Source organism: Prionailurus viverrinus, chromosome D2 (genome assembly GCF_022837055.1).
Source record: "Prionailurus viverrinus isolate Anna chromosome D2, UM_Priviv_1.0, whole genome shotgun sequence".
Taxonomy (NCBI): Eukaryota; Metazoa; Chordata; class Mammalia; order Carnivora; family Felidae; genus Prionailurus; species Prionailurus viverrinus.
Window position 1 is genome coordinate 31,021,861 of NC_062571.1, and position 26,632 is coordinate 31,048,492.

A 26,632-nucleotide genomic window follows, 5' to 3' on the forward strand; every position below is an offset into this window, starting at 1 on the left:
CGGACCCCGGCTGCCAGGGGAGCTCCCGATCGGCATGCGAGTCCTTGCTCCCCTTGTGTGAACATGACCCCCAGCCCGCCCTTGCCAGCCTGTCCCCAGGCCACGTGGGTGTCGGCCCTGCCTGTGCCCACCGGCCGGTGGGAAGGCTGCGGCTCCTTGGTGTTTGTGGGCCCTGAGTGCTAGGAGGTGAATCATGGCTTGCCTGGTTACTTGGCTTCACTTGAGCAGAGCATGTTGAGCATGTTGGTTGAGGAGCCCTGCTGTGTCCGTGAGCCTTTGGCTTGAGCTGAGCGAGGCTCATCAGAGGTGCTTTTTCCTGGTTTTGCTGCTCTGACAGGGGTTCTAGGAAAAGGGGATGATGGGGTCCATGTATGGAAGAGACGTCGTGTAGAAAAGGGAGATCGTTGTGAGTGTCTCCAGAGGGCGAAGTGAAAAGCAAGGGGCAGAAGGTGCCAGGAGGCTGATTTTGGCTCATCCTAAGGGCAGGAACCTTTTCTGTTGTCACGCTGTCCAGTGGGGGCAGGCTGCCTCAGGAAGGAGTGAGCTGATGAAGGCAGACAAAGAGATAGGGTTGGGGGTGGGGCTGGGGGGGGGGCTGCTAGCATGACAGTAATAGCTGACATTAAATGACATTGCCCATGAGAGAGGCAGAACAGCACAGCGGTTAGAGCATAGCCTCTGGTGTTTAACTGGGACGGTGACCATGGGCACGTTTTATAACCTCTCTATGCCTCAGCTTCCTCATCTGCAAAGTGGGGATAGTGATATTGTCTACCTCATAGGGTTTTAGTGAGGATCAAATAAGTTACTACATGGGAAGTGCTTAGTAAAGTGGGATGCGTAGCAAGGGCAGACATTCTAGCACTTTGCCCATATCAACTCCTATCCTCTGCCCAGCAGCCTTAGCGGTAGGCCCTGCCGTTATCCCCATATTCTGGGTGAGGGGATCAAGAAGTAAGTAGCACAGGAAGCCGCCGAGCCGGGATTGAGCCCCGGGCAGTCTGGCTCGTGCCTGCTTCGAGATTCCGGCTCGGGGCTGTGCAGAGGCCGTTCCCACAGGTACCTGGGGCGGCAGCTGGGCAGCCGGGCCTCAGAAAGGCCTGAGTCCTGCCAGGGATCCTCGACACAGCTGTGGCTGGGGCGGTCCTGTCTGGTCCTGTCAGGAGCAGGAACAATGGGAGCGGTGTTTCTCTGCGCCCGCGTCGGGGCGAGGGAGGGCCAGGCGCTCAGGTCCCAGCAACATCCCTGGCTCCCGGGCCTGGCTCTGAACAGAACAGATTGTTTTGCTGTGTCACAGCCAGCTCTGGGTGTGCCAGCTGGCCTCCCTCGGAGGAGAGGCAGGCCACCTGGATGTGGACCTGCCTCTCTGATCTGTCCGGCTCAGGGCTTCCTCCTGGGCCCTGCCCAGCCAGCATTCGGGGCCTGAGTCTGGCTCAGGTGTGGCGTGGAGCCCTGGTCCGTGGTAGCCTCTCCTCTGCAGCGTCGGGCTCAAGGTGGCCGCTGCAGTTACAGAGCCCACGCCTCGTGCCACCCCTCCCGGGGACACAAGAGAGGGGATTCGCTCTGTGACTGGCCCGTGGCTGTGCGCCACCCGAGCAGCGGGATGAGCTGATTGGCTTTAAGCTACTCAGAGCCCTCCCCTGGCATTTAGGGTGAGGTCAGTGGGAGAGGAATGGGCACCCCAAAGCAAATTTTTACTCCTTTTGGCTAGAGAAGGGGAACATGGATGCCAGGGAGGTGGCCGGTGACAGGAGTCCCATGGGAAATGGCTGTGTTTCAGCCCCATCGTCTACTCAGCCTTCCCTCAGAGAAGGCATTTACCTGTTCTGACTGAGCTGGGAAATGGAGAGAATGTTCCCCAGCCACCTCCTTCTCTCAGGGCTTGGAGCCTCCCTAGTGGAGTGATGGAGACGAAAACCCTTTAAAAAGCATAGCAAAGGGGCACCTGGGTGGCTCCGTCGGTTGAGCGTCCGACCTCGGCTCAGGTCATGATCTCACGGTTCATGAGTTTGAGCCCCGTGTCAGGCTCTGTGCTGACAGCTCAGAGCCTGGAGCCTGCGTTGGATTCTGTGTCTCCCTCTCTCTCGGCCCCTCCCCTGCTGACACTGTGTCTCTCTCTCTCTCTCTCTGTGTCAAAAATAAATAAACATTAGGGGCGCCTGGGTGGCGCAGTCGGTTAAGCGTCCGACTTCAGCCAGGTCACGATCTCGCGGTCCATGAGTTTGAGCCCCGCGTCAGGCTCTGGGCTGATGGCTCAGAGCCTGGAGCCTGTTTCCGATTCTGTGTCTCCCTCTCTCTCTGCCTCTCCCCCGTTCATGCTCTGTCTTTCTCTGTCCCAAAAATAAATAAACGTTGAAAAAAAAATTTTTTTTTTTAAATAAATAAACATTAAACAAATTTTTTAAATAAAAAATAAAAATAAAAAGTATAGCAAAGGGGTGCCTGGGTGGCTCCGTCAGTTAAACGTCTGACTCTTGATCTCAGCTCGGGTCTTGATCTCAGAGCCGTGGGTTTGAGCCCCATGTTGGGTTCTGTGCTGGGCGTGGAGCGTACGTTAAAGAAGAAAAACAAATAAATAAGAATAAAAAATAAAAAATAAAAGGCAGAGCATAGAGTTTTATAAGAAATGATCATATTCTCATTTCTGTCTGGGGGCCTCCTCGTCATCCCCAGTCTCACCTCCAGGCAGCCTTCCCCGCCTGTCCCTGCTTACCTCCTCTGTCCACCTAGGGATAGGTGTGGGGTCTAGAGGAGTCACCCCTCCCCCACTGCTGTCCCGTCACCATTTAGTCACGCGGTTGTGTGTGGTTTTGCCTGCCGGCGGGACCATGAGCTCAGAAGCCCGAGGCGGTGGCTCCCTCTCCCTCCCCTCTGTCTGTCCTATTCCTCACGAGCTGCCCCTGGGGTACCCACGTAGGAAGGACCTGACAGGTGCCATACACTTTTCTCCTGCAGGTTTGAGAAGATGGTGAGTGGCATGTACTTGGGGGAGCTGGTTCGACTGATCCTGGTCAAGATGGCCAAGGAGGGCCTCTTATTTGAAGGACGCATCACCCCGGAGCTGCTCACCAGGGGGAAGTTCAAGACCAGTGATGTGTCAGCCATTGAAAAGTAGGTGCCGCCCCTCAAGGCTTTCTCTTTTCCTTTGCTCCAGCCCCTCCCCATCCCCACCTGCACACACAGGGGAGATTAGAACCCAGGGAGTAGATGACTCCAGTGGTGAACGAGACGCTCACTGAGCCCGGGGCCTGGGCTTGGAAGCCTCCCTGCACATAGTAGGACCTTCTGTAGACTGTGTTCCAGGGAACCCTGGGGATCTCAAGATAAGGTATTCCGTGAAGAATCAGGAATTACTAAATCCTCCATTTAGAGATTTACAGTACTCATTAGCATGGTAAAGGGAGCCCAGTTCGCTTTGGCTAACTTATAATTTCCCAAACTTCTTTTATGCCTGAAATGCCCTCCCACTACTCCCCCCAATTCTCTCACCTGTTAACCGCCAGACATGTTCCCTGGCACAAGTTTGGGAAACATCGATTGACAGCTGAGACAGGGCAGATCGACATGGGAGGAAGGAGTCCAGCCAGAAACCTGACTGCTACCTTTCGGCCTCAACTTGAGAAACCCGGATTTCTCTGCCTTGACTGTTACTTGCGGGCCTTCACCCTGAGAGGGAAGAGGGTAAACTTGATCCCACAGCCGTTTGATGTGGTTGGGCACCTCCAAGTCTGAAGGACTCCTTTCTTGTGGCCGGCCTCCGTGTGCCACCAGGCTCTGTTCCTGGTTCGGAGACATGTAGCCAGGTGAGGCCACCTGCTGAAAGATAGGGCTAGCTTGGTGCTGGAGAAGTCCTTTCATCTCTGTACGAAGCTGTCATTGCCACCGCCCTGCGGTGGTCCTGGAGACTCCGATCGAACCAGTGGCTTCCTAGCTCTGGCTCCTGGGAGGCGATGCCCATGAGCTGTCTGCAGGTAGAGAAGGAGGCTGAGGAGTGGGACGGGGTTTATGTGGACGTATGTCTCTGCCACATCCATGTACGGGCATTTACCTGAGGATCGCTCTCCTTCGGGAACTACCAGGGGAGAGCTGGTGTCAGCGGGGCGCCATGATACTGAGTTCCCAGCCACTTCTCTCCTCCGGCCTTCGGGCTGGCTACTGAGAAGGGAGGGGGCAGGAGGCTCATGGCATGCCTTCAAAGTCATCGACAGAGTCAGGAAATGCCTACCTTCCTTTTGGCCTGCTTCTGGTGTTGGCCCACTGGTTACCACGAAACAAAAGCCCACTTGAGCTAGCTCAGGAAAGCGTGTGTATTGGAATAAAGGCTTTCTCAGCAAAACCTAAGCATCCTACCAGGGCAGACAGACGTTCAAAGCATTCTCTTTAAAATCGGGAGTAAGAGAGGATCCCCCATTTTTATTTAGCATTGTCTGGAGTCGTAGCCAGTGTTGAAAAAGAAAAAAAAAAAAAAAAGAAAGAAAAATTAAAGGCTTAAGAATAAAAAAAGAGGAAGTAAAAGTATTATTATTTGCAGGTGTTAATTGTGTGTATGGAACACCAACAATATCTAGAGGAGTGAATAGAATAATGAGAAGTAAGGGAATCATCTGGAGAGGAGATGCCAAAGTCAATTATATTTCTATGTATTGGCAATAATTAAAATGTTAAATAACCCTTTTATTTTAGAATAGTTTTAGACTTACAGAAATATTGCAGAGACGGTGCTGAGTGTTTGCCCATATCGCTGCCTGAGTTTCCCCCATATTAACATCTTACGTTACTATGTTACGTTAAAGTGAACAAAAGATATATACACGTGAATTTATGCCGTCTATACCATGTCGTCTGTAATAGTAAAAAAATTATAAAGTACCTCAGAACGAATCTAACAAAAGATAACAAAACGTGTACGTAGAAAATTAAAACTTGACTGGAAAACCTCAAGGGAGTGTAAGCCTCCCAGGGCAACTCGCAGACCCCAAGCGCCGGGGGTCTCCCTGGGTCTCCTAAGCACTGAGCTCCGGGGTGGGCAGCTATGTCTCGCCTCTCCACCTCTCTCCGTGTGCCCGGCGTGTCATAACCCGGCCTACTGCTATCTTTTCTCCTATTACCTGGTATTTCTTACAGAGTAGACTTTTCCTCCTGTTCTCAAGCATTTGATGTCTTAATTCCATACCATACAACTTTTTTTTTCTTTAAATTTTTTTTAATGCTTATTTTTGAGAGAGAGAGAGAGAGAGAGCGGGCACACGCACGAGGTGGGGGTGGGTACAGAGAGAGAGGGAGACACAGAATCTGAAGAGAGAGAGAGTGGGCACGAGTGGGGGAGGGGCAGAGAGAGAGAGGAAGACCCAGAATCCAAAGCAGGCTCCTGGCTCTGTGCTGACAGAGCGGGGCCCAGACTCACGAGCTGTGAGATCATGACCTGAGCCAACGTCAGACGCTTAACTGACTGAGCCCCCCAGGCGCCCCTCACCTTTCCAGCACTTTCGAACCTCAGTGCTTTGCACTGCCTGATGTGGTCCTTAACCCACGGTTAATTGGCCTCTGACCTCACAGGAATAAGGAAGGCCTCCACAATGCCAAAGAAATCCTGACCCGCCTGGGAGTGGAACCATCTGATGACGACTGTATTTCAGTCCAGCACGTGTGTACCATTGTCTCATTTCGCTCTGCCAACCTGGTGGCTGCAACGCTGGGCGCCATCTTGAACCGCCTTCGAGATAACAAGGGCACACCCAGGCTGCGGACCACGGTTGGTGTCGACGGGTCTCTTTACAAGACGCACCCACAGTGAGTCTGCCCTTTGCTATCATTGGTGCTCAGTGCCCATCTGGGCTAAGGACCTCCTCCAAAGGTCAGACTTTTGCACCCAGTGAAGGTTTTTGGCATACAAGAGTGTATCTAGTTCTGGGCAGAAAGGTCAGAATTGCCCACTTGAGAAGTATCTGGCCCTCAGCCCATTCTCCTGGTGTTGCTTCTGGACTGTCAAGTCTCATTTCATAAGTCTTTTTGGGGATTTCTGTAGCTGCCAGGAGCGCTGGGTGGAACATGTCTGTATCTTAAATCCTCTTGCTTACTCATATTTCGTCAACAACCTTCATCCTCACTGTAGCTTGGGTCAAGGGTGCAATGCCCACATTCTTGTTTTAGAGGTTCCTGTGAAAGGCTCCCCACCCCTCAGACGTGCCTTTTTTAAACGGGCAGCTTGTTGACATTTTGCATCTGAGAGCGGAGAGCCGGAGGGAGCTAGAAGTTGTAAATGGCCCCTGTTGACGATGAGGGGCAGTCACCGTGCTGCCTCCTGGTGTAGTGAACGCCTTAGCTGCAGAAGAACACGGCTTGCACATTTTTTAAAGGCTAAAGGTGAAATTCTGTGTCTATAATTACAGACTAGCTTTTAACAACAGCTCCTTTGACGTGAGTTTCGCACAGGACCTCAGGTACTTTGCCACCATATATACGAAGTGTACATAGAGTGGCCTTGTGACGCCCTCACTCCAGTTCTAGCGGGCGTTGAATAATAAACGTTGACTTAAATGGAAATCATTGTCACGAGGGGGCAGGGTTTGAGCTAGTCAGATGCTATTGTCCGTTAGGTTTGTAATTTTATTCCTTCATATTTTTAAAGTATTTGTAAAATTTTCGATAATGGAGCTAGCTATCATTTTGGGGGGGGGGTGGGTGGTTTCTCGGCAAATGTATGGATAAGAGAGCTTAGGGATTTGTAACATCACATTAAAAAAAATTTGTTTTTAATTGTGGGAAAATACACAATCTAGAATTTACTATCTTAACTGCTTTTGAGCGTACAGTTCAGAAGTGTTAAGTACATTCCCGCTATCGGACGACCAGCCCCACCAGCCACCCCCAGAACTCGTCACTGACAGGGTCACCTTTTAATTTTTTTTCTTTTAACGTTTATTTATTTTTTTGAGACAGAGAGAGACAGAGCATGAACGGGGGGAGGGTCAGAGAGAAAGAGGGAGACACAGAATCCAAAACAGGCTCCAGGCTCTGAGCGGTCAGCACAGAGCCCGACGCAGGGCTCGAACTCACGACCGTGAGATCATGACCTGAGCTGAAGTCAGACGCTTCACCGACTGAGCCACCCAGGCTCCCCCAGGGTCACCTTTTAAACGATAATGTTGACTAAATGCGTTTTGTTTTAGGAGTATCGTCTATTTGGTACACAGAAACATTAGATAGTTCACAAAATGACAAAGAGAGTAGAAGTTACGTTTAGTCCTGCCCCTTGGCATTGATCACTGCTAATATTTGGGGTTCTGGTTTCCCTGTTTCCCTTGGCAGGCAGCCTTCCATCCTGATGACCGACCATAAATTTTGCGGAGGCTCTGTGTCTCACTGAGTCCTGTCCTAAAGGCCTCCTCTAGCCAATAGAGAATGTCCAGACCCTTGGGGGCAGAGGGAAAGGGCAGGTGAAAATAAAAAAAAACCAGAGTGATTATGAGTGATTGTGGAGCCTGTCCCCAGCGCCAGTAACCAGTCTGAGCTGTTGACGAAGTCAGTCAGTGCCTACCCCACCACTGTCTGGAGATAGCGTCAGTCCTCCTGGACTCCAGGGTGAAGTCACAGGCCCAAGGTCACCTGAGGTGGAAGTTGGAGAGCTCACCCTTGTCTCCTGATGCACCTGATTCCCAAACACCGGGCTGATAATGAGAGTCCTTGTTTCTGCGTGTGACTATTTCATTTTTCCTCCTTACTCCTCTGCATTTGCCAGAGCTTTTCTACAGTGCGTGTGCATGACTTGGGGCATGAGCAAATCAGTTCTAGAAAACGGAATTAAGGGGTGGGAAAGGAAGGGGAAGCAGAGGTCCCTGACAGATGGCGCAGTCTAACTATTGTGGCACGCCCCCCTCCCCCCCTCCCCCCCCCCAGGTATTCACGACGTTTCCACAAGACTCTGAGGCGCTTGGTGCCCGACTCCGATGTGCGCTTCCTCCTCTCGGAGAGCGGCAGCGGCAAGGGGGCCGCCATGGTCACCGCGGTGGCCTACCGCCTGGCCGAGCAGCACCGGCAGATCGAGGAGACCCTGGCCCACTTCCGCCTCACCAAGGATATGCTGCTGGAGGTGAAGAAGAGAATGCGGGCCGAGATGGACATGGGCCTGAGGAAACAGACGCACGAAAAGGCCGTAGTCAAGATGCTGCCCTCCTTCGTCCGGAGCACTCCAGACGGGACCGGTGAGGGCCTCTTCTGGGGACCAGCATACCCCTCCTGCTTCTCTTACCAGCCACCGAGTGGGGCGGAGGGAGGTTGGCCTCTCCAGTGGTTGTGTTTATTTCGGCAAGAGCCGGAAAACTCACTCAGAACCTCTGTCTTCCATTTTTACCACCGACTTGCCCCGTGTGTGACTCAGGGCAGTTGACTCTCCCCGGCTCTGGCCTCCCAGGCAGGCACCATCTCGAAAACCACAGTCCGGCTCACAATTAGAAAGGGTTCCTTAAAGGACAAAACCGGGCCTCTCCCACAGCACCGAGGTTGCTGTGGGTTCTCTCGCACACAGGTTAAGCCGCGGAAGGAAAGGTACCCGGCGCACCCTTCCTAAGTCCTGGCACGGTGTGCTGGGGGCAGACAGAGGCCTGGGGCTTTGCACACCCAGGCAGGTTGGAGAACAGAATCTAACCCTTGACGCGACCTTGCCGGTCCTGAGTTGGGGCTGAGCCCTGTGGAGACTCTGAGGGGCTTCTCGGGTGCGTCCTGGAAATAATGAGTGTCTGTGATAGGAATTAGGTCCTACGTATAAGTTCCTTGTTATGGCATTATAGTATTGCTTTATAAACCACCCTCAAACCTAGAGGCTAAAATACCAACCACCGATTGTTGCTCCTCTGGGCCAGGCTCAGCTCGTCTCTGCTGGACTCATTCATGAGTCTGTAGTCACTGGTGGGTCAGCTCAGAGGCCTCCCTCCCGCGTCCGACCGTTGGCAGTCAGCTGGAGCGCAGCTGTACCTGGCCACGTGTCTCATCCTCCGGCAGGCCACCGGGCTTGTTCGAGCGGTAGCAGCAGGGGCTGTGAAAGAGAGGAGCGACTTCGAAGCCTCTTGGAGGCCGAGGCTGGGACTGGCTCAGTTTCGCCTCTGCCACACTCGGTCGGCCAAAGCCAGTCATGAGGCTGGGCCAGAGCCCAGGGGAGCAGAAATAGACTCCCATCTTTTGACGGGAAGGGCTGCAAAGTCACTTTGCAGAGGAAAAGCACAGGGAAGAGAATGACTGTGCACATTTTTGCAAACCCTCTACACACCGATGTAAATTGCTAGGTTTTGTACGAGCTTTCCTCAAATCGCGTCATCGTTGCCAAGCTTTTCAGTAACCCTGGAGAATTCTGTTTGTTTATTGTGACAGGTGGTTCATCCATGGGTCTCTCGTCCTTCTAGCGTGGCTCCAGGGTTGTGGTGGGCAGTGAGTTAGTGCCCGCCCCTCCCTGAGCCTGAGCGATGTGCCAGAGGGAGGATTTACAGCTTCTCCCCCGTATTTAATGTAGCCCTCCCCCCGCCCCGAAAGTCTCGAGTCTTTGGGTTACTGGCTGCCAAGAGGCACTTAGCTGTTTTTGATGTTCTTTATGTTCTTGGCCGCAATAGAGCACGGTGACTTCTTGGCCCTTGATCTTGGAGGAACGAATTTCCGTGTCTTACTGGTGAAAATCCGCAGTGGGAAAAAGAGAACGGTGGAAATGCACAACAAGATCTATGCCATTCCCATTGAAATCATGCAGGGCACTGGGGAAGAGGTGAGACGGTTTTGCTTTTCTACCACGGTGGCACCCGCGGGTCACCCGGCCAGCGGCATTGGCGGTCCCCAGAACCTGCCACGTGGCTCGTGCAGCTCTACAGTTGTGTCCTGGTAGCCTGGAAGCCTCAGGCACTTTCGGCAATGCTGGGCTTATGCTGTTCAGGGGACTGCGAAGTTCCCGGAGGGGTACTTGCCCTGCATGTGTCGGGAGGGTGTGTGTGTGCGTGCGTGTGTATGTGTGCAAACGTGCACTTGTACGTGTGCACTGAAAGCGTGAAACCAGAGAGCTGGGGTAATCCCTTCTTTTCTTCTAAAGCTGTTTGACCACATCGTCTCCTGCATCTCCGACTTCCTGGACTACATGGGGATCAAAGGCCCCAGAATGCCTCTCGGCTTCACGTTCTCATTCCCCTGCAAGCAGACGAGCTTGGATGCGGTAAGTCTCTTCCCTGTAGGAGCAGGGAGGCGCTGACCACCCTGTAGCCAGTGTGGGCTGGCTCTTGAGGCTTTCTCCAGGCTCACTGTCCCCTCGATGTTGGGAACGGCTCACATGTCACAGCGGGTTGGCCCAGGCTTTACGTCACGCCCTCTAGTTCATCTTGAGACTCTACTCATCTTTTATCGTGTGGAGCGAGCCCCCCCCCCTCCCCCCGTTGTGAAAGCCTCCTGGTCCTCCAGGCAAAAATGTCTCACCCTCCTCAGTGTTCCCTCTTCCTTTGAATGTTGCCTCGATGATAGTACTTTTCTCATAATTATTACTGATTGCGTCTTTCTTTTCTGCTGTGTCGGGTGCTCCTTAAGCAAGGACCCCCGTGCCCTGGCACAGAGTTCTGTCGGAGGAAATACTTAATAAATGTTTGTTTAATAAATGGGATGAAACAGGGTCCAGGGTCAGGGCTTGAGCACCTGCTGAGTACTAACTAAATGCTGGGTACAGAGCAGAAGGTGACAGTTCCCATCCTCAGGGGACCGACAGTCTAATGGAACCCCAGCCTTCCACCTGCCTCTTAGCACCGGGCTGGGTGGGGAGGGGGTACCTGGTGCAGAGGGAACTGAGTGTGCAGTCACAGAGGCAGGACCCAGCCAGTCATGCTGGAGGAGCCACGGGGGCCTCGTAGAGTCACAGGTGCGGGTATGGCCAGGGAGGAGGCCCTAGAGGGAGCATCCGATCACCCAGAGCCTGAGGCCAGGGTTTACGGCCTACGATTGGCGGTTGGCAACGCGAGGGAAGCCAGGGAAGGCCACCTGCCTCTGGAAGCCAGTTAATCAAGTCCCTGTGCTGACTTGGGGCTTTTTCCTCTTGAGCTCGTTTAGATCTCAGCAGTTAGATCCATATAAACTTGTGCTTTGCAGCTTTTAAAGGTCTGATGTTTTTTTAAGGAATTCACTTCCACCGTCACCCGTATCCATCGTACCGAGCACACACCCAGCAGAAGTATAGCTTCATTCAAACCTGAAGTTTACTTTAGGCAGTAACAGGGTCACTGAAAATTGGCATTTCTCCGTTTATGTTGTCGGCAAACTGTTCTTTAAGGGAACTAGTTGGTTCTACCAGAGGCTGCACCGTTATCCTTCTATGCCTCAGTTTCTCCATCTGTGAAATGAGGATTATAAACCAGAGCGCCGTGGGGATGGTTAGGAGAGGGCGGGCCTGTGGAGGACTGCCTGTGTTTTATTGCTTTGTGCCTCAGATGTCCTAGCATAGTGTCACTATACTCAGGAGATACTTAGTCGGGAGGGAGGGAGTGAAATTTTATATCCTACTCAGACGGGCTAATTACACAGGATTCTCCTGGTGCCTCTCCTGTTTCAGGGAATCTTGATCACCTGGACGAAGGGTTTTAAGGCAACCGACTGTGTGGGGCACGATGTAGCAACCTTACTAAGGGATGCGATCAAAAGGAGAGAGGTAACGATTAAAAGGATGTTTAAAAAAAAAAATCTTCACTGTTTTTTGGGGGTTATGAAAATTGTACTTGCTTGTCGTAAAGAATTCAAACAATGCAGAAGCGTGTGACCTGGGTTAGAAATTCCCCACACTGTCAGCAGTAAAGCGGAGGTGAACGGTTTTGTGTTGTTGAAGGGTAGTCCAAGAAAGGTGAAATCACGATCCTCCTACAGCTTGGAAAAGAGAAAAGCAGCTGGGCCCAGCCTGGTGCTGTCAGTCAGCCTTGGCGCCCTCCTGTTGGACACGAGGTTTCACTCCACGACTGTGAGGGAATTACACAAGAATAAGACAAGTCTATACCCATGTCAGAACTCGGCACACACCCAGAATCGCCTTGCTTCCAGACAGCATCCAATCCAGAGCCAGCCCCACTCTGAACCCTCCCGAAAGCCCCCAACCTGGGCTGGAGTCCTGTCCGCCGTGAATGCTTTCTAGCTCGTTCTGAGATGCTCCACCAGATGTGCCGCCCGTGTTGCAAGCAGTCGGCGTACCCAGCTTTGTTTGCCGGTAGGCGTGTCTCTGCTCTTTGGCTGGAGGACATTGGCAAAACAGAAAATGAAGAATTCTAGAGATGAACTCATTAACGAAGGGATTAGTCAAATAACTAACTTTAAATTTTTTTTTAATGTTTATTTTTGGAGAGAGACAGAAAGAGAGCACGAGTGGGGGAGGGGCAGAGAGAGAGGGAGACGCAGAATCCGAAAAGCGGGCTCCAGGCTCTGAGACATCAAGCACAGAGCCGGACTCGGGGCTCGAAGTCACAAACCGCGAGATCATGACCTGAGCTAAAGTCGGACGCTTAACCGACTGAGCCACACAGGCACCCCCTGGCTTGCTTACTTTAGTTCAAAAGAGCAGACAAATGACCAGGTGGTGGGGAAGGCTGGCATGAATGGCTTTTTGAAAGAGGGATTGGTCACACCTGGCAGAATATGCTAGCCAGCCTATATCCCTTTGGAGAGAAACCTGATGGCCTACTTGGGCCCATTTCACAGCCCCGGATGTTGGCATTCTTCCAGTTTACTTTCTGTGCGTATGTCACCACACACACATTTTGTAATGGGAATCCTGCTGTATATACAACCTGCGTATTTCCTCTGATAGGAAACAGGCATCTTTTCCTGTCACTACCTAGAGACCAAGCCCATTCTTTCCCTTGGCCGCACAGGATGCCGGTGTTTGCTAGAACCCGTGTTTTATGTCGCCCCTTTCGATTCTGTATTTAGATGGTTTCTCTTTTGGGCCCGTGTAAGTCATGCGGTACCTTTGGGTACCTGCATGGCTCTATCTGAAGGACAGATTCTGAGAAATGGATTTGGTATTTCTGTTTTGCCTTCTGAACGACTGTCACACTCTACACTCCTAGGACAGAGAGAGCTATTTGGCCACCGTCGCTTGGCTTTTCTCCACACGGCGGTTCCCTCCAGGCTGCCTCGCCAGTACTCAGCATCATCTGTGAAATGGGGAGAATACTTTCTTTAGATCTCAGATTTCAGATAACAGCACTAATAGTAGGTGTTTAGTCAACATTTAATTACCTTTTTAAAGGCTGGTAAGGAAACTATTCTGGAGGATGCATCAGGCAGCGCTGTCCCTCCCCTAAAGCTGTGTCCCTTTCTTTCCGAAGGAATTTGACCTGGACGTGGTGGCTGTGGTCAATGACACGGTGGGCACCATGATGACCTGTGCTTATGAAGAGCCTACCTGCGAGGTTGGACTCATCGTAGGTGGGTGTCCCAGAAGGTCTGTCTCTGGGGCAGGGATGGCTAAGTTTTCCTGTTCTGTGGGACCTTGAGCCAGCAGCTCAGTCCCTGCGTGGGACACTATCTGTCACTGTCGTCTCCGTGCCACCTTCAGAGTTTGGACCAATGTCACAGAGCTCTCCAGGGGACTTTCTGCTCCCCAACACTCACCCCAAGGCTATGACCAGACTCAGCTCAGAAACGGAGCTCTCCGGGAACGAGGCTCTGAATGGCTCACATGGCTTGGGTGGACAGGGTGGGAACACCGGGGCTGGCCTGGCCATCAGGGCAATGCCGGGCGTGTACAGAGGGCCAGCAGGTGGGTGCTGTGGGGTCGGGGCCCGCCATTGGGAAGACAGCAGAGCCCTCCTTCTCCCCTGACTGTGGGAAAGGGCCAGAGAGGAGCCTCGGGCACCATTTTGCTTTTGGCAGCCACTGTTTGTGAGCAATGCCAGCCACTTCAGTGGGCGGCAGAGAGGGTGCTGTTCCCTTATAGTCCAAACACGTCAGGGGCCTGGGCTTGAGAGCACATCGTTCCTGAAGCATGTTGATTTGCGCTGCGAGAGAGAAGACCAGTTGCCCACTTGAGCCTGCTCCTGGCGTCAGGATGCTGGAAGGCCCTGCTTCTTGGCCAACTGATGCGGGCCCCACCCGGACAAGGAGGGGTGGCAGGCAGCCCCGTGGTGCAGACTGGGTGCCAAGTGTCTGGGAGATTGGGATAAGGCCCCCACAGGCTGCCTTCCTGGTGCCCGAAGACCTTTTCATTTGTGAAGCCATTTTCGGCTCCAGAGGAAATTCAGAAAACCAGGGAGGAGCTGCAGGTGGAAGGTTGTGGGGGCCTGGCTCCGGAGCTCTGTTGCTTCTTCCTTTCTTTCGCAGACCTCTCTTTCCCCACGCAGCCCTGCTCTTCTGCTTACGAATGGGCTTAGGTGTGCCTTGTAAATCCAGAGTGACACAGCACATTCCCACTGTCCGGCCGGGCCTGGCCTTCCTGCCCAGTTCAGGGCCGCCGATTAGCCGTTTCTGGCACCAGAGCGAGCTGGTGGAGGTTCTCCACGGCTGCAGCTGCATTCATTCACACCTGCTTTTTTCTCTCTTCATCCATCGATGTCTTCCGACACCCACTGGCGAGAAGTATGATTTATGTGTGTTGGCTTTCTGTGCACCCCTTGCCATTTCTGGGGCTTCTCTTCTCTCAGTTTCCTACTTTGCAGTGAAGGGGCACAGAGAAAACAAAACCTAAGAATAATCCAGTTACCCAGGGAGAAGCATCTGCTAATTCTACTCGTTTCTTTAAAGGGGAATGAAAACAATCAAAGCCCTTTTGATCTAGCCAGTGGGAACGGCCTTGTGTCCCCCAAGGGTGTCGAAGGTCCGTCTGCATCCCACCTAGGATGGGTTGGTGGCACTCTGGTGGCACTTGTGACGGAAAGCGTGGACCTCGGGCCAGCAGCAGCAGCAGCAGCAGCAGCAGCAGCGCCGCCTGTGGGCGGGGCTTGTTAGAAATGCAGAGTCTCAGGCTCCACCTTCTGAATCAGAATCTGCATCTTAACAGGCTCCCCAGGTGATCAGAGGTGCACATGAAAGTGTCTGTGGGAAGTATTCCTTGGTTAGTTGGTTGGTTTTAAAATTTCTAGTGCGGGCCGGGTGGACCTGGGTGGCTCAGTGACTTTGGCTCAGGTCATGATGTCAGGGTTCGTGAGTTCGAGCCCTGCGTCGTGCTGTATGCTGACAGCTCAGAGCCTGGAACCTGCTTCGGATTCTGTGTTTCCCTCTCTCTGCCCTTCCCCCGCTCGCACTCTGCCTCTCTCTCTCTTTGAAAAATAAATAAAAACATTAAAAAATAAAGTAAATAAAATTTCTAGTCCGTTCACTGAGACAAGGCCAATGACCACAGGCTTGGGTGTCATGGCACTTGAAATTGCTGTGAAAATTTTAAGGAATTTTTAAAAAATGCTTAGTTTTGAGTGAGAGAGAGAGCGTGAGCAGGGGTGGGCAGAGAGAGAGAGACACAGAATCTGAAGCAGGTTCCAGGCACTGAGCTGTTAGCACAGAGCCCGATGTGGGGCTCGAACCCACAAACTGCGAGATCATGACCTGAGCTAAAGTCGGACGCTTAACTGACTGAGCCACCCGGGCACCCCCGCTGTGAAAATTTTAGAAGTCTTCCTCTCTGTTTCTACACTTAACTCCTCATGGGCGAGACCCGCAAACCCTTTGTGGTGTCACCCCGGTCTTTGCGGGGCCACAGCCTAGCCCTGTTGTGGGGAGTTCAGGGATGGAGAGCAGAGGCTCAGAGCCTCTGGAAACTGTATGTCAGTCAGATTGTGTGCATGCAGAATGTGTGCGTCTGGAGAAGTGTTCCTTTTCTCAGAAGAACCCTCTGATTTTCAAAGAGGGCCATGACACTGAAATGGTGTCACCTTTAGAAAGGTGCCACTGACATGCTGAGGACGCTGGCCTTCCCTGAACCAACTGTGGGCTTCATTCTGGTACGCACGGGAGGGTGGACTGGGCAGGCATAGCCCGTGACCATGGTTGATCAGTAAAGATAAGCAGACTTTCATGGATGATAGTAGACAACCTCCAGTGTAATATTTTACATACATGCATGTGTGTGCACAGTTGTGTGTGTGGAGAGGAGAGAGAAGGCAATGTCCCTCCAACTTGAATATTGCCTAAACTTTTGCCGTTGAAGACACAGGGCCCTGTTGGAACACCGTCTGCCATTAAGGTATATATGGCCCTGCCTGGGCAGGTAAACACACGAGGCTCTTGATGTTGACGTCTAATCGGATGCTCTCTGACTCTCCTTTTGTATTTTGAGGTTTCCCTGAAAAACCTGAGGAAAGCGAAGCTGTTGCTTTATTCGTCTCAAAAATGTATCCCGTACCTGGGGAGCCCCAGGCTCCGGAGCCTCCCTGCTCCCCGCCTCCCCGCCTCCCCGCCTCCCCGGGCACGGTGGCACAGCCATTCGTCCCCCTCTTTGTGTGTTGCAGGGACCGGCAGCAACGCCTGCTACATGGAAGAAATGAAGAATGTCGAGATGCTGGAGGGGGACGAGGGGCGAATGTGCATCAACATGGAGTGGGGTGCCTTTGGGGACAACGGGTGTCTCGATGACATCAGAACTCTCTATGACAGACTGGTGGATGAATATTCTCTAAACGCTGGAAAACAAAGGTAATGGTGCTTGGTAGAGGAGGAAGGGACGGTGAGGGCATGAGGCTGCATTCGGTCTGTTACAGTGGAAGAAGTTTCTAGTAGGAGAGGAGTCTGGGACAGAGGCGTGGAGACTAGTCCCTCAGATTCCCTCCTGACCTTTGCTTTTGGTTCAAGGAGAGCAGAGAACCAGGAGGACGGGCCGCCGCCTTGATATGAGTGGGCCCAGGTTGACGTCCTGGTGTCGTGCCGCCTCTGCCCGAGTACGCCCAGAGGACGAGGTGGCAGCGGCCACACCGCTTCCCTCAGCGATCATGTTCATCCTGGAACATTCTGGCCTTCCCGTTGCTCTGTGTTTCTTCCCCAGCAGACTAATAGAAACCTCTTGGTCAGCAGGGTTTTGTTTTATTTAATGGAAGTAAAACACACTTGACCTGCAGTTGTCAAAGGTCAAGGTAAATGAGGATGTGGCCAGTGGGGGTGAGGGGCTTCGGCTCTGTTCATCCTCCCCCAGCCTCCTGCACTGCCTCGTGGCTGTTTGGAGCTTGGGTCCCAGAGACTGTCCCTGAGATGGCAGTGTCTATCCTCCCTGCGTAGACACAGATGACTCCTTGTCTCAGGCTCCCAGGACTCAGGCCATCCTCTGCCGTCACCAGGATTGACTTGGTCCGAGCTGTGTCCCCAGGAGCAGACAGAAGGAATGGTGGGGGGGGGGGGGGGGGGCGGGGAGGGAGGGGGCAGCACCTCCCAAATAGGAGCTGTCCTCCAGCTACCCTCAAGATTCTTGCTTTTTCCAAATACCACCTGTGTTGTTATTTACTTAATGTTTTTCTTTAAGTCAGCTTATATTTTTAATGTAAGTTTAACCAGAGAAAGAAGGGAACACGAGCGTTACCATAGATGATAATCATAAAGTGAATCTAGGGAAGGTCAGCATCATTCGAGTCTAGCTCCCGTTTCCTACCAAAGAGTCTAAACGAAGACCCCCCCCCCCCCCTTTGGTAGCTGGGAAGTAGCAGGTGATGGAAGGGGTTAAAGCCTCGCCAGCCTGTTCTGAGATGGCATTCTGGATGGTGTGAGAAGTACTGGATGGAAATTGATCATGATAGTGCAATCATGTTTTTTCTGCGAACCACCTGAAATCTTTCGGAGGACCCAGTGGACTCTTCCCAGTCTGGGGACACTGGGACTGGGCATGTGCCATGGAAACATTTAAATCCCTTGTCATCTCGGGGCACGTGGGTGGCTCAGTTGGTGAAGCGTCTGACTCTTGATTTCAACTCAGGTCATGATCTCACGGTTCATGAGTTTGAGCCCCGCTTTGGGCGCTACATGTCAGCACGGAGCCTGCTTGGGATTCTCTCTCCCTCTCTCTCTGCCCACCCCAAAGTCAATAAATAAACATTAAATCCCTTGTCATTTCTGAGGCTCTTGAGCATGGCGAGAGCTGGAGTTAAAAGCCCCAGGAACAGGTTGCCCTCAGGAGTACGGTAGCTGTTTGAGCCTTCCAGCCCGTGTGTGGCTTCATCCCTGTGCTGGGGGCTTGACTGGTACTCTGGGCTTTTTCAAAACCTTCCAAAAATCTAGTAGGAATTTTCCCTTCATTGTCTTCTTGTCCCTTTAAGACTCAGACCAGTTGGTTGCTTATACTGCAGATATTTATTGAGCACTCGACTGAGAGCGTAGCACTGGGCTGTGCTAGGCCCTGGGCCTCAAAGTTGAGCAGGACACATGCTCCAGCCTCTCCAGGCTTTCGCTGCAGACCCTGAGTGCAGTGTGCCCGTGTACCTTGTGAAGAAGGGAGGGTGTACGGAAGTGGAAGCCTGAGAGAGGCAGATAGAACCCGGTGGGGGGAGGAGGACAGGCCTCCGGGAGGAGAGTTTTGAGCCGACAGCTGGAGCGGGTTCTGCCAGGCAAAGGTAGGAGGGCAGGCAATGAGGGAGACCGCCCAGCAGCTAGATGCGAATGCTGGTGGTTTCGTTTCTTTAAAAAAAAAATTTGCTTTTATGTTTATTTTTTTTTGAGACAGAGAGAAACAGCATGAGTGGGGGAGGGGCAGAGAGAGAGACAGAGACACACAGAATCCGAAGCAGGCTCCAGGCCCTGAGCTGTCAGCACAGAGCCCGACGTGGGGGCTCGAACCCACCAACTGTGAGATCATCACCTGAGCCGAAGTCAGACGCTCAACTGACTGAGCCACCCAGGCGCCCCTGCTGGTTTCGTGTCTGATCCTGGGGAGGGTTGAGGATCTCTCAGCGCTTCCTGGCCTCTCTCTGCCTCTGCTGAGGAGCACAGGGCCTGGTGCACAGGCTGGTGATGCCCCCGAAGGGCAGGAAAATGCCCCGGGGCTACTGGGAGACCAAAGGCTTCACAGGGACACCCGCCTCGGCTCCTGTTTCAGGTTTGAGAAGATGATCAGCGGTATGTACCTGGGTGAGATCGTCCGCAACATCTTGATCGACTTCACCAAGAAGGGGTTCCTCTTCCGAGGGCAGATCTCTGAGCCGCTGAAGACTCGCGGCATTTTTCAGACCAAATATCTCTCCCAGATTGAGAGGTGAGTGATGAGGGGCTTCCCCGCAGGCCTGCTAGAGGTCCGTGTGGCATGGAGGCACCTCAGGGGACATTTTGTCATTTGTGAGGGGGTCCTCCCCTCACCCCACTCCAGAGTAGTAGCCCCTGAGCAGCTACATATTGAAATCATAAAGTTTTATTATCCGTGATTTTCCTTTTAATTCATTCTTTATGTGGGAGCTTTATATATATTTGTCTGAGGTCATGTGTCTGAGGTTGTACAGACTCCATTTCAGGACAGTAAAGGTGCATTCTAGAGCCCGTGCTGAAGGGCACGGGGTCCAGTAGAGCCAGGAACCAGGGCTCTAGTCCCACCGCATTCATCTGAAAGGCAGCCTGGGATCGCACAGTTTGGTCCCCCAGTAGGCACGGCCCCCAGCAAGTTGCTCTGCCTTCCTCCCGTTTTCTCATGTGCAGTGATCGCTCTGTCCCTGCCTTTGCCCTCTCCCGTGGTGAGCCGTGAGACAGGGTGCAGGGTGCTCTGCAAAGGTGGCTATGCCAGAGCCACCTTATTTGTAGAATGGCCACAAAAGCGACATTAACGTTGGCTGCGCTGGAGCCTGCTCCTTGCTTTCCCCCGTGCCTGCATCTGTAACCTGCACTTCAAACTCACTGGCCACCAGAACCAAAGCGGTGAAGCGCTAGCAGCAGACGGAAGGCCCCGGAACCTGGACGCCGGCGGGCTGCAGCGCACCGATTGGTGGCGTTTCACAGCAGTGGGGGAGGGAGAGGCAGCAGCCGGTGCCGTGTGCTCATTACAGATGGGGAAACCGTTCTCACCTCTCTCATTCCGGGCGCAGCCAAGAGCTAAGTGGGGAAGATAGGAGTCTAGAAGAACCAGAACAATATCTCTGTGAATACTTTTGTTAACATTTTTTACTGTATTTTATTTTTTAAAAGATACTTATTTATTTTGAGAGAGAGAGAGAGCACGAGAGCACGGGGGAGGGGCAGAGAGACAGGGAAAGAGAGAGAATCCCAAGCAGGCTCCGCGCCCTCAGCGCCGAGCCCGATGGGCTGCATCTCCCCACCATGAGATCACAACCTGAGCCGAAATCAAGAGCCAGATGCTCAACCGACTGAGCCACCCAGGCGCCCCTTGTTACTATTTTTTAATTGTAAAATATACATGCAATTTACCATTGCAGCCATTTCGAAGCGCACAGTGCAGTGGCATTAAGTTCCTTTGCGGTGTTGTGCAACCACCCCTGTCCATCCCCAGAACCTTCTCATCACCCTGAACTGAAACTCCCTACCCATGAAACAGTAACTCCCCCTTCGTCCCGCCCCCAGCCCCCGGCGCTCACCCTTCGACTTTGTGTCTCTGAATCTGACTGCTCTAGGTCCCTCATGAAAGTGGAATCCTACAGTGTTTGTCTTCTTGGGACTGGCTTATTTTACTTAGCATAACGTCCTCAAGGTTCATTCATGTGGTAGCCCGTGTCAGAACTTCTTTCCTTTTTTAAGGATAAAAATACTCTATTGTACATTTAGACCACATTTTGTTTACCCGTTCATCTGTCCGCGGACGCTTGGACTTTTGGCTGTTGTGAGCAACATTTCATGTAATCATTTTATTTTTAACTCTTGAGGAACCGCCATACTGTTTTCCAGTTTCCAGTTGGCGAGCCATTTTACATTCCCACCCACCGTACACACAAGGGTTCCACTTTCTCCACGTCTTCGTCAACACGTGTTATTTTTTTCCGTTTTTTAAATTACAGCCATCCTAATGGGTAGGAGGTGGTGGGGAAGGTCTTTCGAAGAATAATATCAACATGAATGATACTAGAATTTTAAAAAGAACAATAGCAAAGAAAGAAATTGTAAAGAAAAAATTGCAGAATTTAGCTACATAGCTTCTGTAAGTTAAAAAAAAAAAATTGGGGGCACCTGGGTGGTTCAGTCGATTAAGCATCTGACTTCAGCCCAGGTCATGATCTCACAGTTTGTGAGCCCGAGTCCCGCTTCAGGCTCCGTGCTGACGGTGTGGAGCCTGCGTGGGATTCTCTCTCTCTCCCTCTCTCTCTGCTCTTTGCTCACTTGCACCACCCCCCTCTCCAAAAAAAGAGAAAAATGGCAACCAAACTTAAAAGGCAAAGAGCAAACCAAGGAACCCATTTGCACCATGAATGACAAGATACAGAGTGGGGGCATGGTGGGGGGAGCTTCGGCAGAACCGGTCTTGAGACCCGCTGTGTTGCACTGGCTATATGTGCTTTTAGTGAGTTACTCAGTTTGACCCAGCCTCAGTTGCCTCATCTTTAAATTTTTTTTTAATGTTTATTTTTGACAGAGAGAGAGAGAGAGAGAGAGAGAGAGAGACAAAGCATGAGTGGGGGAGGGGCAGAGAGAGAAGGAGACACAGAATCTGAAGCAGGCTCCAGGCTCTAGGCTGTCAGCACAGAGCCCGATGTGGGGCTTGAAGTCACAAACCACGAGATCATGACCTGAGCCAAAGTCGGACGCCCAGCCGACTGAGCCACCCAGGCGCCCCTCCTCATCTTTAAAATAGGAATAATGGGGCGCCTGGGTGGCGCAGTCGGTTAAGCGTCCGACTTCAGCCAGGTCACGATCTCGCGGTCCGTGAGTTCGAGCCCCGCGTCAGGCTCTGGGCTGATGGCTCAGAGCCTGGAGCCTGTTTCCGATTGTGTGTCTCCCTCTCTCTCTGCCCCTTCCCCGTTCATGCTCTGTCTCTCTCTGTCCCAAAAATAAAATAAAAACATTGAAAAAAAAAATTTTAAATAGGAATAATACTACATGTGTCAGTGGGTTGTTAAGAGAAAATGAGGTGATGTATGTAAAGCATTTGTCGTGTGCTACGTCCTCAAAAAAGGCTGGCTGCTCTTACCACCTTTGTCATCATTGTTGGTCACTGTCATCTCTTTCAATTTAATAATAACAAGACAAATATCCCAACTGTCCTTGACCTAACAGGTAGTTCATGTGACCAAGAAACACATTTTTAAAAAACGGTCATGGGGCACCTGGGTGGCTTGGTCGGTTAAGCATCCGACTTCGGCTCAGGTCATGATCTCACAGTCCGTGAGTTCGAGCCCCGCGTTGGGCTCTGTGCTGACAGCTCGGAGCCTGGAGCCTGTTTCAGATTCTGTGTCTCCTTCTCTTTCTGCCCCTCCCCTGTTCATGCTCTGTCTCTCTCTGTCTCAAAAATAAATAAACGTTAAAAAAAAATAAAAAAAAAAACAACCCCCCCCCCCCAAACGGTCATTCTTTCTAATAGAAGAGCTCAGATCAAACTACAGTATCATGCCATTACCACCTTTTTTAAAGCTTGTTTATTTATAGTAATCTCTACACCCACCATGGGGCTCAAATTCACAACCCAGAGATCAAGAGTCACGTGCTCTTCCGACTGAGCCAGCCAGGCGCCCCCATTACCATGTTTGTAAAAATGATCCCTTCCACTGGGGACAAGTACAGCCAAAACTCAGCTGGAGGGAGAGAAAAAAAAAGAAATTGATGCAACCTCCTGAAAGGCACTTGGCAATATGTGTCAAAATCCCTTTGACCCAAAAACGTGTCCTAAGGGAGAAATCAGAGTTGCACACAAAGATTTGTAAGTGGGAAACTTTGTCAGAGTGTTACTTCAGGATAGCAGAGAATTGCAAACAACGTCAAGTTTCTCTAACCTGACTAAGTAAATGAGGGTGCGTCCCCAGAGTGGAAGGCCACGGCACTGTTTCCAGTCCTGTTCTCAGATAAGGATGTGGGAAGTTGCTCACATGTGTGAAGTAGGAAAAAAAGTCGGCAAGAAAATCACATATAAAAGATGAGCCCATTTTGCATATTGTAAGAACAAAGATAGTGATATTTAGGAAAAGTAGATCGGGGGGCACCTGGGTGGCTCGGTTGGTTAAGCGTCTGACTTCGGCTCGGGTCATGATCTCCCGGTCTGTGAGTTCGAGCCCCGCGTCGGGCTCTGTGCTGACAGCTCGGAGCCTGGAGACTGCTTCCCATTCTGTGTCTCCCTCTCTCTCTGCGCCCCTGCCCCCCCCCGCCCGACTCGAACTCTGTCTCTGTTTCTCTCAAAAGTAAATAAACATTAAAAACAAAAAAGTAGATCGGAAAGAAGGAAATACGTTCAGATGTTAATAGAATTGCCCCTGGTGTGGTGGATAGTTTTAATTTTCCAAGTTTTATTTTTCTCTATTTGCCAAATATTCTACAGTTTCACGTGTGATACTTTTGTTATTTAAAAATAAACAAATAAAAGTTATTTTGGAGGAAGAAAGCCCCCACGACCCTATTCGTGGTAAGCACAGTGACTCGGGGCCGGTCCTCTGGAGTGGGCTCCCCGGCTGCCCTGGGGGGTCCCGCTTCATCCAGCCCCCCTGGCTTTTGTCCACCACAGTGACCGATTAGCACTGCTCCAGGTCCGGGCCATCCTCCAGCAGCTGGGCCTGAATAGCACCTGTGACGACAGTATCCTCGTCAAGACCGTGTGCGGGGTGGTGTCCAAACGGGCCGCGCAGCTGTGCGGTGCGGGCATGGCCGCCGTGGTGGACAAGATCCGCGAGAACAGAGGGCTGGACCATCTCAGTGTGACTGTGGGGGTGGATGGAACACTCTACAAGCTTCATCCGCAGTGAGTGGGGCTTCCTTCCGGTTGGGTGGGCAGAGGTTCCTGGGCTGGTGAGTGGTCCCGATGGTTGTGGGACACCGGGATGTGAGTGAGTCCCATCGGGAAAGTTCCTCGCCAGGACACGGCCGACCTGAGGGCTGTGCATCCAGGGACCCGGCTTTGTCTGGGGCCAGGTAACGAGCTGCTCTGAAGTTTAACTGAGATCCTTGGAGAGGAGTGGCTTCGCTCGGTCTGTCGCCAGCGGCATGGCATATCCCTCTCCCCGCTCCTCCTGGGCCCCTCCTCAGTCAGGCAGAGTGTGGGGTAAGGGTCGGGGTGGGCTCACCCCTCAGCCTGGGTAGCCGCCGCCTGGCCAGGAGGCCGTGTTTGGGAAGTGGGGAGAGGGTGTGAAGGACAGAGGGAGGAGGGCCCACTGTCACGGTCCCCTGCCCGATCGGCTTCTCGAGAGGCTTGGAAGGTGTTCGTGTCGGCCCTGGGCTTTGTAGGGAAGAGAGGGGTGCGGAGCGGCCTCGTTACGGTCACGGGTCTGAGACCCCGTGGTCAAGGAGGATGTTTGGCCCCACCTGCCCTTCGATCTACCTCACTTCCCAAAGCTTGGCTCTTACGAGCAGAGCGACCGTATTACTTATTGTCTAAACCGGGGTGCTTTCACCGGCGAAGAGGGTGCCGCTGATAATCACACTGGGACCGTCCCAGGTAAGCTGGGCCGCAGTGTCACTCTACTTAGAAGCAACCTCGCCCGAGTCAGGGCAGGCGTGAGCCGCTCACGTCGTGGCCGCGGCCTGGGACTTGCTCCATCTGCACCTGTGTCTGTCCACCTTCATCCCCTGGGGCAGCACACTGGTGTGCCTTAGAGCGGGGGTTTGGAGCCGCACACACCTGCATGTCATCCTGGCCCCGTCATCGGGAAGCTGTGCTTCAGTGCTTCGCTCTGCCAAGTCTCACCTTCCTCAGGGGGTGACAGCCATCGGCGGGACTGAAAATCACGAGGCTAAGGTGCCGGACGGGCCCTGGCGGTGTTCCAGAGAGGGCAGTGGGATCCCCTCTGGGCGCTCCGCTGCCCTGAGCTACTTCAGCCTGGCACTGTCTCGTTGTCAGCACGAAAACGTAGGAACCCACAGTCGCCTGTCATTTAGAGATCGTCTTTCATGGGGAGGGGGCGGCCTGCCGCTCTCGGCCTCAGATGCCAGTGTGGGGCCCCGGACGGTGTGGGCTGGGGACCTCAAGGGGCTGTTTCCATGTCGCCTCCTGACCCGGCGCCGGGCCACACCCAGGCCCAACAGCCTTCTTGGTGCCCGGTCCCCCAGACGCCTCAAGCTTTGGGGAGGGGCGTGTGTGAGTGTGCTATTCACGCCGTGGCCCTGGCGAGACGTACGGTCGCTTATTTTTGGACTCTCGGAAGTTCCTCCCGGCTGAACACTGCGGTGGTGGGATTGGCTGCAAATCCACGGTCGTCCCGACCGTTGTCAAGGAGCCGCAGCCGCTTCCGGGCAGCCCCGCCACCTCGCGTGTCCCCTTCTCGCTAGGGTCCCGTAGCGTCTCCGCGCGGGTCCGGCGTCCCTTCTCCTCTTCTCCACCTACCCTTCTCCTCTGTGTGTTGTCTCTTCCAGCTTCTCGAGAATCATGCACCAAACCGTGCAGGAACTGTCACCGAACTGCAACGTGTCCTTCCTCCTGTCCGAAGACGGCAGTGGCAAGGGGGCTGCCCTCATCACGGCCGTGGGCGTCCGGCTCCGGGAAGAATCGAGCAGCTAAGAGTACCGGCCCCCGGCCTGCTGTCCTTCCAGCGCTCCTCTCTTCAGGCGGCGACCCCCTGTCCCTCCCAGCGAGCTGTGCCAGGAGACCCCGGCGCCAGGGCCGGCCTCGCCGCAGCGGGGAGGGAGACCCAAGCCAACTAATGGCGCATAGCGTAGGGTACAAAATAGAGCGCGTGCTGTCGATAATCTCTCCCCACTCCGGCCCCTCCTCGTCTGCCCCCGCCACTCTGCATGATCCGATTTCTACCCGGTCGTACGCTCCCCGTGTGTGAAGTTTAGTGGCGTCCGTTTCCAGTTTCTGCATTCGTCCTACAGAGTTATTTATTGGCCCAAGGTGAAAAGTCGCACCATCTGGCAGGCCTCCTGGGCCTCCGCAGCCCGTCCTTGGGGACACATCCCCTGTGTGAAACGTATTATCACCAGCAGACACTGCCGGGACTCCCTCCCCGGGGGAACCTTAGCTGCTTCCTCCCGTCCCAGCGCCCACTGCTGTCTGGCGTCCCGAGGTTGCCCTCAAGACGTGTCAGTGCCACTGAATCGTGTGTCCGTGGAACTGGTCAGAGCCATGCCGTGACAGTCTTGCATTCTGTCTGTCTTGTTGCGGGGGGGGGGGGGGGGGGGAGGGAGGTGGGCAGTTCTGCGGGAAAATGTCTCGTCTCCATTTGGGCAAAAGGAACCAAACCGACAAACAGTGCCCCCATTGGAATTTCCCATTGCTTTTGTGAGCCATGTTGTATGACCTAGTAAACTTTGTACCAATTCAAAGACCCGAGTGATGCTTGATGGCTGGAGAGCGGGGAGGACACGGGGTGGGGGAGGCGGTGAACACCAAGCCCTGGGGATTCTGGGTCGGGGGAACAGTGACGTGAAGATATGTTCTTCAGCCCCCAGCCTTCTTCTGGGACAACCACCTCTACTCTCTGCAAGGGTGACAGAACTAGCCTCTCCCCTTGTTTTCCAGCACCTGCCTGGCCACCTCCTGCCCCAGCCCAGGGTCCCACCCCCGCCCGCACCTTTAAGAAGGTAGAGCGATGGAAAGCCCCTGTCCCCCAGGGCCTTCCAGAGGCTGCTTGGCTTTAACGAGAGGACAGTGCAA

The 26,632-nt window shown here is 53.1% G+C and overlaps 1 protein-coding gene across 4 annotated transcripts in view; it reads left to right on the top strand.

Moving 5' to 3' along the window:
• HK1 (hexokinase 1) overlaps positions 1–26,301 on the top strand; it is a 90,745-nt gene extending 64,444 nt beyond the window's left edge. For all 4 annotated transcript variants that reach the window (XM_047825022.1, XM_047825024.1, XM_047825021.1 and 1 more), the window contains 11 exons: positions 2,956–3,111; positions 5,557–5,790; positions 7,897–8,201; positions 9,600–9,748; positions 10,067–10,186; positions 11,564–11,659; positions 13,326–13,425; positions 16,440–16,623; positions 19,004–19,159; positions 23,549–23,782; positions 25,390–26,301. In XM_047825022.1, coding sequence (XP_047680978.1) covers positions 2,956–3,111; positions 5,557–5,790; positions 7,897–8,201; positions 9,600–9,748; positions 10,067–10,186; positions 11,564–11,659; positions 13,326–13,425; positions 16,440–16,623; positions 19,004–19,159; positions 23,549–23,782; positions 25,390–25,534 — 1,879 coding nt within the window. In that variant the 3' untranslated portion in view covers positions 25,535–26,301. The remainder of the gene's footprint in view (positions 1–2,955; positions 3,112–5,556; positions 5,791–7,896; positions 8,202–9,599; positions 9,749–10,066; positions 10,187–11,563; positions 11,660–13,325; positions 13,426–16,439; positions 16,624–19,003; positions 19,160–23,548; positions 23,783–25,389) is intronic.
• Positions 26,302–26,632: the final 331 nt, after the last annotated feature.